General features: G+C 40.7%; 1 protein-coding gene across 1 annotated transcript in view; it reads left to right on the top strand.

Annotated features, from left to right (window-relative positions):
• Positions 1–11471, top strand: part of FANCM (FA complementation group M) — an 82899-nt gene that overhangs the window by 61059 nt on the left and 10369 nt on the right. Inside the window, exons 14-17 of the mRNA XM_035900443.1 lie at positions 4191–6165; positions 8108–8187; positions 8308–8376; positions 8900–9037. Of these exons, the coding sequence (XP_035756336.1) occupies positions 4191–6165; positions 8108–8187; positions 8308–8376; positions 8900–9037 (2262 nt within the window). The remainder of the gene's footprint in view (positions 1–4190; positions 6166–8107; positions 8188–8307; positions 8377–8899; positions 9038–11471) is intronic.

Raw genomic sequence — 11471 nt, 5'->3', positions numbered from 1 at the left:
TTGGGGGTGGGATGGCAGGGGTAGGGGGGCGGTTGGGCTGGGGGAGCTTACAGGGCTTTGCCAACCTAAATGATTCTATGATTCTTTTGCAAGATTTTGCCAGGGACTTTTGAAAGCCTTTCAGAAAGCTGGGATGATGGTATGCATGCGAACATCTCAATGTTTTTGCCTGTTGGTCTCTTCCAAGAAATTAAAGGGTTTGTAAGGTCTGATTTTTTTGTTTTCAAAAGCAATATTGACATGTCTGTAGAAGACTTATCCGGTAATTATGTTATCTGTTATAGCTTCTACTAATTTATTCAGTATGGATCTAAGGTTAGCAACCTATTAGCTTCCCCCTGACCGTTAAAAAATGGCATCACATTTGCCACCTCCTAGGTCCTGAGGTGTGTAAGCAAGAGATTACATACCTCCACTACCAATTCAGGAGCTTCATTCTTGAGTTTCATAGGTCCTTTGGATGACACGATATGGTTTTGTTACCTCTTACTGTCCTAAACGTACAGCTTTGTGTTTGGCCATATGAAAACGTAAATGATTTTTTCTTATCTGCTCTACCTCTGGTGCAATTGTGATCTGAACTATCCTTTTACCTACTCACAATCCTCACCTTTTGCTGCAGGTTCCATTAGTTTTGGGTTGCTTTACTTTGGTTTACTTAAAAAGCGCAGAACAACGTAGGTCCAAGAATGGTCTGCCGTGGTTCCTCTTAGAAGTGTATTGGGTGGGCAAGGGCATCGCCGCCTCCTGTTTCAGTAAGGATTAGTGGTTTGGCAGCTAATCAATCTTTAATCCTTTTAATATACGTTGTGTTCTCATAATGCTTGGATCATTTAATTGAAATATTATGCAACATTCAGTCGTTACTCACATAAATCTAAACATATCGCTATCAACACCATTACCTTGCCAACCAAATATGTAATCTCCTCAGGTGACGTTTGTGAAATTAATTGGACCAGATTCTATTGGTGGTTGTTTGTTACTGCTCTTTGGTTTCATACAAAGACTTCCGTGCTTTGACTCAGCTTGAAGGAAACTGATTATTTAGAACCTACACATATCAAAATCACCCTTTAACCCTTTCGTAGTAATTGTTTTCTTCACTATTTTGGTAGTAAGACTTCTTGCAAGTCAGCCTGCATAGTCTGGGGATCTCCTTGGAGATATCTTCTTAAAAAATCCTAACTTCTAGTTTCTTTGGAGATGTTCATAAATGGATAGCCTAAGCCTAGGCAGTAAGTGTGTAGCAGCTGAGTAACATCTCCCGTAGTGACAAACGGAGTGGGTGTTTCACAGCTCTTCAGAGATGAATCTTGAGCAGTTGAACTTCATCCCACTGCTCTACCACTCTGCTGTGCTGACCGTATAGAAACTGCCTACGTTGTTGCTGGGACACAGGATTTGTAACCAGCTGTGCCCCTGACCCCAAAACAGCCTGCACACAGATTCTTCCTTATTTATTCTGCATATCATCCTTTCTGTGGCATGTCTATGAAGGTAGCGATAAAGTATTATTATTATTATTACTGCAACAAGAGAGGATCCAAAACTGTGTTAGGATGTGATCAGTCTTCAAATGCATGGAAGATGGCTTCAAATCCCGTTTTCAGGAATGCATTTAGACAAGCCAGGCAGCAGTAATTTTAGGTATGGTTATTTCTGCCTTGTGTAATGGGGTAGAATGACTTTCCAGAGTATTTTTCAAACCTTGTTTTCCATGATTGACTCCTCTGGCTCCCATAAGGAGTCTAGCAGGAACAGGTTGTTTAGCAGCAGCTCCAGGGTTACCGTCTGTTGAAACTCCGACTGTTTAATTTCTTCAGTCTCTTTGGAAGAGATGCCTCAGTGGTCCCAGGGGTCCCAGTTTTATCTATCAAGATGTTGGTGTCACAGTGCCATTGGTTAGAACAGTTTTGGAAACTTTCTTAGCAACTCAATTACACCGAGATCGGGTGTTGAAGAAATGAGAAATGTTCTCTGTGAGTGAAGACCAGGGATTCTTCCCACGGGAGAAGAGTCTGTGCGTTGCTTGGGTCCCTGTGATAGGCAGTGGAGGGTCTGGCTTGCAAAGAGCCAGAGAAGGATGGGATGCTGCTGGAAGATACAGATGTTGGTGGAGTTTGAATAGTGAATATCAGCATGGCTAGCACAAGCTGAAGTAGAATTGCTCTAAATATTCTCGTGGGACAGTGAGGAGGGTTCGGGAGGTTATGACTGTAAGGAGCTTATTTTTGTCCTACTTATTGGTCACTTATTGGTGAATGGAACTAAGTCCAGTTGGCGGCCGGTCACAAGTGGTGTCCCCCAGGGCTCAGTTCTGGGGCCAGTCTTGTTTAATATCTTTATCAATGACCTGGATGAGGGGATTGAGTGTGCCCTCAGCAAATTTGCAGACGACACCAAACTGGGTGGTAGTGTTGATCTGCTTGAGGGGAGGAGGGCTCTGCAGAGAGACCTGGACAGGCTGGATCGATGGGCCGAGGCCAACTGGATGAGGTTCAACAAGGCCAAGTGCCGGGTCCTGCACTTTGGTCACAACAACCCCATGCAGCGCTACAGGCTTTTTTTTTCTGTGTTCAGTTTTGGGCCCCTCACTACAAGAAGGATGTTGCATTGCTGGAGCATGTCCAGGGGAGAGCAACCAAGCTGGGGAGGGGTCTGGAACACAAGTCATATGAGGAGCGGCTGAGGGAACTGGGGTTGTTTAGTCTGGAGAAGAGGAGGCTGAGGGGAGACCTGATCGCCCTCTACAACTGCCTGAGAGGAGGCTGTAGGGAGGGGGGGGTCGGCCTCTTCTCTCTGGTAACAGATGATAGGACGAGGGGGAATGGTTTGAAGCTGCGCCAGGGCAGGTTTAGGTTAGATATTAGGAAAAACTTCTTCACTGAAAGGGTTGTCAGGCTCTGGAATGGGCTGCCCAGGGAGGTGGTAGAGTCCCCATCCTTGGAGGTATTTAAAAGAAGGACGGATGAGGTGCTTAGGGACAGGGTTTAGTGGTGGGATGGTAGGGTTAGGTTAACGGTTGGACTCGATGATCTTAAAGGTCTTTTCCAACCAAAGCGATTCTATGATTCTATGATTCTATATATGGTAAGACTTTGGGAGAATGTTACTTGTATAGGAAGCAGTTAACCTCTTACTGTAAAAGTCAGTTTTATCACCCACTGTTCTATAAAGATACCTTGTTTAATTTCAGGGATTCATCAGTCTAGGGATTCATCTGACTGAACTGCCAAAAAATAATTGTACCTTCTCTTTAGATCTTCTGTCCTCATTTTAATTTTTTATTAGTGAAACAGGTTTGAACTTTGAAGGAGTGTTTCAAACCATTGCTTTCAGAGCCTCCTTTGACCCTTACTGTTCCTTTTGGAGATTGCATCCCTTAATTTTGAAATCTTAATTTCACAGAGAGAGTGAGGACAATAAATAAATAGCTTTTCAACCCAGGCAGTCCTTGTATGGATACCTACCTGGGAGTGATGTCAAAGTCTGTTGTGCTTTTTTCAAGTGTATTTTTAAAAGAGTTGGTTGCCTAGGTCAGTGCCTTTTAGAACAGAAGAGTAATAAGCATCTCGGGGGGAGGGGGAAGTTCAGAGTATGTAAGGGAGAAGTTCTTAATATGTTATCAATGGCAATAGTCAAATTACAAAAGAAAGTACAAAGAGAACAAAGAACTCCAGGCTCGCTTGTGTTTGAATAAGGGTTTCTTTTGCTCACAGCACCTTTCCCAATTTGCTAGTCCTCCCAGAACTGCAGCCTGTAAGCATTAGCCTGTCTGAGGACATAATGCCTTGCACATTTTATTAGCAAAGTGAAGTTGCTTGCTGTTAATGTTCTGAGAACTGCATCTTAACTGCACGACACCGCTCAGTGCGGAGTACTGTGCATTGGTGGTCTGTTAAATGCCATCTTTATTTAAGCATGGTATCTTTTGGTCTTTCTAAAACATTCAGGTTTGACTACCCAAGCATGGATTTGCAGTTAAGCTGTCAGCAAACTTTTTGTTTGACAGTTCTGACCTTAAACGTAAAGCACTTCCCTTTTTTTTTTTTTTTTTTTTTTTTTCCCTCTTTCTAATAGCCTTTAGGGGTATGAAAACCTTTGTCACTTGTTTTACATATCCTTATGACAGGTCCTTGTAAGCCTGTATGTATTTATAGTAAATATTACGCTGTCTTCATCACCAGGGGGATTGCAGCTATGAACTGGAGATGCAGCCTCACTTACACATTGAAGATGTTAATGTTCAAAGGAATAAAAGTCATCTTTCCGTGACCAACTCCACATTTGATCAGAAAGCACTGTCATCTAGAAAAGACATGGCACACAGATCAAAAGTAAAACCATTTTTACCTGATACAAATGATAATGAGAGTGAATTCTTTTCCACATTTAAAATAACGAAGACAAAGACTCCCAAAAGAACTTCTGGATTAAATTTGGAAGTGCCTGTGTTGCCTACGGATATTAATACTTCGCCTTCTTACTCAGCAAGAAAGCTTGCCCTGGTTGAAAATACTGACCAGGGCAGTCAAGAGGATGAGCAACTAGAGGTGACGTTTGACCTAAATGAATTTATTGATCTATGTGACAACAGTGAAAGTACTGTAATGCATGAAAGTGCAGCAATAAAGGAATACAAAACTGTAGATAAAGCTTGTAGGTCACCGGGGACGAACCATGCAGATTCGGGTTATAGTAGCTTCACAGCTGAGAAATCACCTGCGTCCTCTGACTTATTTTATCTTCCTGAATCATACGTGGATTCATTTGCACTTGTGAGACCATCTGAGGAGGCGCCTTGGTTAAAACAAATCTTTTCCCATGTGAAAAGGCTTTTATCACAATCTCCTCCTTCTTCAAATAACATTTATGAGTTTGAAAACATGACGAGAAACGAAGAAACAATATATTCTTTTCAAAACACTATTTCTGACAGTTATTCAGAGAGACTGCGGGACACAGTCTGTCCTGCGTCCTCAGAAGTTGATCGTTCACTGCTGCTCTTTGAAAACCCTGAACTGAAAGTCACCAGTGAATTGTGTGCTTCTGTGAGTACCTGTGTTTCAAAAACTGTATCATCTTCTGAGACTGCTGCTGTTAAAGCCAGAGAGGAACTTCACTGGAATGACAGCTTTGATGGTCTGTTTGACAAGGAAAAATTCACTGAAATTCAAAAGAAAACTCCAGCAATAAATCACACTCTGACAAATAAGCCTTCAAATAAGTATTTTGTTCAAAAAGATAAAGATCTTGAAACGAACAAGAAAAGCGTGAGTATTGATGAAGAGAAGACCACACATTTATTTGAGGATGACCACATTTATGACACAAATAATGGAAGTTTTTCTACGAACAAGAAGTGTTTGGGGAAGTCAGCTTCGGGTGCGGGAGGCGTTAGGCCAGGTGCAGAGCGAGGCTCCGAGCGGTTCCCTTCGGAGGGGTGCCGCAAAACCTGCGAGGAGCAGCCGATAAGCAGCAAAACCCCAGCCGGGGAAGTGTCAGGTGATGTTAGTGTGCCCGAGCAGTTTCTGGATAATGATGATCTTTATGATTGTTCTCAAGAACTGTTTTCTGTTAACTTTGATCTGGGATTTTCCATTGAAGAGTGTGAGAATGAAATCTTTGAAGAACCTATAAATATTAATAATACCAGAAAATTAAATGGTCCCTTGGGGAGTCATGCAGATGTTAAGTCCACTGAAGAGAAAAAAAAATTACTGAATAGCTCCAGGCTTGAAACATCGCCAAAATGGGATTGCAAAAGTCTTGAGAGAAGAGACGTTTCCACACCGCTGCCATTGCAGAGTAGGAGCACGAATGATGGAGAAGGGACTGAGGATGCTACTACTGCAGTGCCTTTCTTGAAGTCAGGAGGCAGAAGAAGGGGACGCAGCTCACCTGAAGCTTTGGCTTCTGCACTTTCTACCCCAACAAGTAGGAAGGTTATGAATATTAAAGCTATCGAAAGAATTCCTATGAATATCTTCCCTAGTGCCAAGGAGGAAATTCCAGAGGTGCCTCTTACAGATAAATTAAATGCAAGCCCACATAGACAGAACTTTGGGAGTTCAGCCATGGATATGCTTGATTCCCCTTTAGGAAGAACTGAAAACCTGGAGGACGCCGACCTTCACAGTTCACGTGTGTTTCCTGTCGAAGGTAGGGATTTCAGAGGTACATTTAGTTAATACCTTCATGTTTAAATAAATAACATAGAATCCAGTATCTTTTGGATCCTCAATTTGGTTTTATGACTTAGGTGGAAAGGACGAAAGGAAAAGGGAATAATGGTTGTAACACTAGAAGTTGGCTCAGTGAGGAAACTTTCCAGAATCTTAACCCTGCATACGAGCTCAGCCCTTTGAGGCCGAAATGCCCGCGTGCATATTGAAGGAAGTACCTGGAATTAAACCTCTCGTATCTCTTCACAAGTGCTAACAGCGCAGCCATGTGAGACATAATTGTGTGAGCTATAGCTGCCTATAAAGCCCTTTCTTAATGCTCTCGGTATCTGATTCGTAATCATCTGGATCTGTTGCACTTCAATCCCTGAGTCTGTGCCTTTGTGTTTTCCTGTCGTTGTTCATGAGGAGTAGAAACTGCTGGTGGATTGCTTTCAGTTTAGTTGCATGACAACTGACTTGTATTTAAAATTTTCTGATTATAACTTCAGCACAAACCTGGATTGTCTTAAAAATATCAACTCTTTGTAGGCTCTGTTCTTCTTTATTTCCTCCCTTCTCTTTCCCCTTATGTCTTTCTGGTTTAGGACCAATATAACATAAAAAACCACTTCTATTCCAGTATTGCCAATGTGTAAATGACCATCATTCTTTGCTCGTAGGTGATTTACAGGTCATGTTCACACCCTTTGTCGTGTTTGTCTCTGAATAACCTTGAATTACTGTCAAAATAATTCAGGCTTAATAGTGCTTGGTCCGATTCATAGGCCACATTGAGTTTTTCTGAACGGTTTTGTTACTGTCCTTAAACATTGAAACAAAGCATAAACAGTCCCTTTGGTGGTTAAAGCATCTTTTTTTCCTTCCCTCTGAATTTGTCTGATAGTCATCATGTTTTCTGAAGGTGATTGACTGCTGAATGCCACCTTTCTTCTTGAATCATCATACCTTCAAACTGATATGTTAGTTTGCTGAATTCAAAAATTGTAATCTATTTAATAAAAAACCCCAACCAAACAAAACCCACCCCAAAACCACAACCACAAAAGGAAACAAATTAGAATTGCAGGGTTAGCACTGAACCTGGAGCAGATTGTTAAGGGCTTTGTCCAGTCTGGTTCTGAAAAGCTCCCTGGACAGTGTGTGTTATTGAAATGATAGTTATTGGTATTTAAATATGTTATTTTAGAAGTGGCATGCTTGGGAATTTTGTGGTTTTCCTTAAAGACATTCAAACCTTTGAGTGATTTAGTCAGAACCAACTCTCCATTCCACCCTATCTGCCATAGTCCCAAAGAAACAGAGGAAAAAAGCAGCCAGAATGCCGTAGCTGCAGTTAATGTCGGGCCTGTTCTGGGGTCGGAAGGGTGTTGCCATAGGCAGCGTACCGATTGCGCCGAGCCCGGGGTCTCGCTGGCAGAATTGGAGCTTCATCACGCAGCACTTGAAGGAACATCTTGCATTTCATAATGGCAGTCCTTTGTAAAAACCAAAAAGGCTGCAGTTGTTTGAAAAGGAATGGGAAAGAGGAGTTTTTAGTGAGTTCTGGTTTTGTTTCAGTGCACCCAAAGGGTTATGTATTACAGAACGCTTCCAGAAGTGTAACTCTTATTCAACTTTTAAGGGCTGCTTCTTTTGGTTTCATTTTTCACCTCACTTTTTCTGTATCTGTACTGCCTGGGGTAATCACTTCCACGCAGAGACTCTCCAGGGAAGTAGGATTTATCGTACATCTCAGCTGGAGATTATTTATTTTGATTAACAAGGCTAAAGAAACGGTATTTGCCACATAGATCAATAAGTAATCTCCTTTGTAGGTACTTTTATGAGAGAGACAGATTTTGATTGCTCAGTTATAGCAACATTGTACTGTGAACAATGCATTTTCCTGTAAATGTTGTTTACTGGTTTTTCTGTAGGAACCAGCAGTGAGAGTGAAGAAGAGATCGTTTTCCAGAGAAAAAACAGGAAAAAAAAGAATGTTTTGAAGTCTCCTGATGTGAGTCTTGGAAAAAGAAAAAAAAAAAAAAGACAAGAGAAGCAAAATGACAAGGAAGTCAAACACCAAACCAAAAATACTCTTTGCAATTATGAATTATGCTTATTTCTGTTTACATAGGGTGTGAATGACAGTGATTTTGAATCGCCGATTCGTGCCATCAGAAAACGCCGACAGCCGCTTAACATGGTTAGTAAGTGCTTTGGTGAGACAGAAACAAAATAATGCAAACTCTTTTATGGAGTGTATATTTAAACATTTACTCAGTAGGCAAGTGTTCTTATTAAAAATATTTTATGCCATCTGACCTAAGGCATATTGGAATGTAATTGCTTTCCTTCCTTCAATTCTTTCCCTTGGTGTCCAAAGATGACTTTGTTTGGCAGTGAATTATTGTTGTAGGCAGGAGAGCTGAGCCTCTCCCTTTGTGAAAGGCAGTAAAACACCCTTTCTTCCATAAAGCTTTAAATCCAAAAAAAAAAAAAAGTTCATGTCACATTCGACCTAATTTTTCTTCCAAATAACAGTTTTTTTACTGTTCCTTTTTTATTTAATAAAATGATTAGCATTATGGCATTATTCTGCCATAGCAAATCAATCAGAAGAAGTCAGGTGTTGCTTAAAAAACCCAGATGTTGAAAGATGACTGTGTTGTTAAGGTATTGCTTGCTTTAGTCTGATTTATTGAAGCCTTTGTGAAATGTTCCTCTAGTCAGACGTGTCCAGTGATGACAGCGTGGATTTTCAGAAGAACTCATGCAGGACGGCCACGAGCAGCTCAGCAGCCTATAAGAAAAACCAGCTGAGAAGTGCGAAACGGCAAAAGGTCAAGAGCGACTTCACGTACAAGGTGTGTGAGGTTACATGTGTCTCTTAATACACTGAAGGTCGTACGTGGAGCAGTTTGCATTGAAGTTGCAGTGTAGATAACGGCCGTGCTTTGTCGTGTGTGTGCGTATGTAAGTGCACATTTGCAACATTGCAAAACCTAGTTGAGAAGAATGTTTCTTTGAACATAAACAGCACGTTACAAAAAAAAAAAAAAACAACCAAAAAAAGACAGAAGGAGACTTAGTGAGATTCTGCTTCCTGTTCAGACTGCAAAAATGAACTGAAAATATTTTCTAAGTTGTCTATAGTTAAATTAAAAAAAAAAACAACTATGAAAATGGCAGAAATGTTGAGCACTGGTTTCACATACTTAAGACAAATTTACTGCGTCATTGAGTCACTCTTTCTGGAGCTTTTGTGTATTTTATGGCCTAAAAAATTGAGCTTCTGTCTATTTTATGGCCTTTGTAGGATCTCAACTGTACAACTGTATTATAGTAGGCATGCAGCTGGGCAGTTGTTTGTTTTTAAGACATTTTTTAGGAGGGTTGAGGCTCACACAAGTTTGCTGCAAACATTTGAGAGGAAAACTTGAAACACGGGATAGTGATCTTCACCCTCACATCCATTGCCTGACTTTCAGAGGCAGGGCCCTGGGTAATAATGTTCTGAAGTGAAATAACAATGTACATGTCAAGTAGAAGATACTCCAAGATTAGTCAGACTCAGGAGGCTCAGGTACTTGTCCAGAACTTACACTATTAGGATTTTTGGTCGTATGAATTTACCACCTACTCTAATGGTTTCAACTTTAAACATCTTAAAACAGCAATGGTCTCTCAACTCCAAAGCTTAAATCTTAATTTAGTATTTTACTCTTTAATCTGTCACTGCATCAGGCATGGATGCAGGAGAGGATGCGGGTAATCATTGTAAGTTGAAAAGCTCTTAAATACGCATGAATGTGGTTCCACTAAGCAGAAATAACTGTCATCAGGACTCCGGGGCACATTATGTTGGACACTTCCAATGTTTTAAAGATAATCTTCATTATGAAGACTTCTCTATAGTATCAGTATTTCATGTTCTGGAATACAAAGAATTAGGTAGATGAAAAAATCCATTTTTCAATTTCATTTAAGCATTTTATTCTTATGTGAGACCAAATGCTCATGGAAAGAGAGCGTGTTACCAGTATACTTGGGAAATTCTACTCTGCCTTCACATGTCATCTTACCTGAGCATTCATAGTGGTAAACGTGTCAGAGTTCCAGATCCAAGACATCAAAATCATTCTGATCAGCCCACCACCCGTTACAGTGTTCTGTCAGAAGTGCAGGTAATGGAGTTGTAAGTACAGCAGAGATCTGCAATTAAATTAACAGATTGTGAGAAGTCCAAGGTGACCAAAACAGCCACTGGCACTGAATTTGAAGATTCAATAAATAATTTAAGAACCTGGTAACTGTTGTGACCAGACTCTTGACTGTTAGTTTCTGGTGTCACGGTGCTTTTCACGCTGCAGGGTTTGTCCTCTCCGGAGTCCTTCAGAAATAAGAAGGATTAAGACTAATTGGCAATAGCATTGAGAGTTCTTTCCTGTAAACAGGTTGACGTCCAGTGTGTTTCACAATAATCAAAACTGTTCTAGAAAAGGAACTATTAATAATGCCTGTCATTCAGGCTTACTAATGGGTATAAGCAAATAATTAAAAGACTTAGGAAAATTTGAAACTCAGAGATGTCATTTATTGTAGCACAAGGTGCCTTAGTCTTCCATGTACTAAACTGAATTTTACAGCTTTGTGCTTTTTATTCAAAGGATTTTGCAGGCACACAAATCACTCTTTTGGAGTAATTGGGATACATAATGTTTTTTGAGGGTTTTCCACATTTTAATTTAGTACTTTATAGGTGAAATTAGAAGAGAAAAAGTTAGCTTAATATAAAGTATCTCTGACAAAACATCTTTCTGAATTAATGTTTTGTTTCCATGTGCATTCTTGTGAGCATTTTTGATGGACCTTGGTATTAAGGTTTGTGTCATGTCTCCTGGACTGCAGCTCACATGTGCCGTGCCTCATCTTCCCCGGAAGACGAGCATTTTCTCAATAATGAGTTGCGCTGTGTGATGAATTCATGAAACAATTACTCCTAAGTCTTAAGCAGGAAAAGGCAAACCAGTGTGAAGTCTGCATCTGAAGTTTCTAGTGGACGTGGGTTCAAGAGTAATCCAGCATTGCAGAATGAAAACAGATTTTTGAAAGCAAATAAAATGAGGAAAGCTAGATTTATAAGTTACAAAATAACTTAATATTGCTGGGTAGCTTAGCTATGATGTGCTAGCAAACTCTGCCTGTGCTGTTAACTAGCCTAGGTGCAAGCAGTGCTACATGCTGCGGCTCCCTTCGGCCAGTGCTTTGAAACGGACTCCAGCTTCACCCTGCCGCGCT

The sequence above is a fragment of the Egretta garzetta genome, unplaced genomic scaffold (genome assembly GCF_000687185.1).
Source record: "Egretta garzetta isolate BGI_Z169 unplaced genomic scaffold, ASM68718v1 scaffold28, whole genome shotgun sequence".
In the NCBI taxonomy this organism is placed as follows: Eukaryota; Metazoa; Chordata; class Aves; order Pelecaniformes; family Ardeidae; genus Egretta; species Egretta garzetta.
This window is presented reverse-complemented; position numbering and strand designations above follow the sequence as displayed.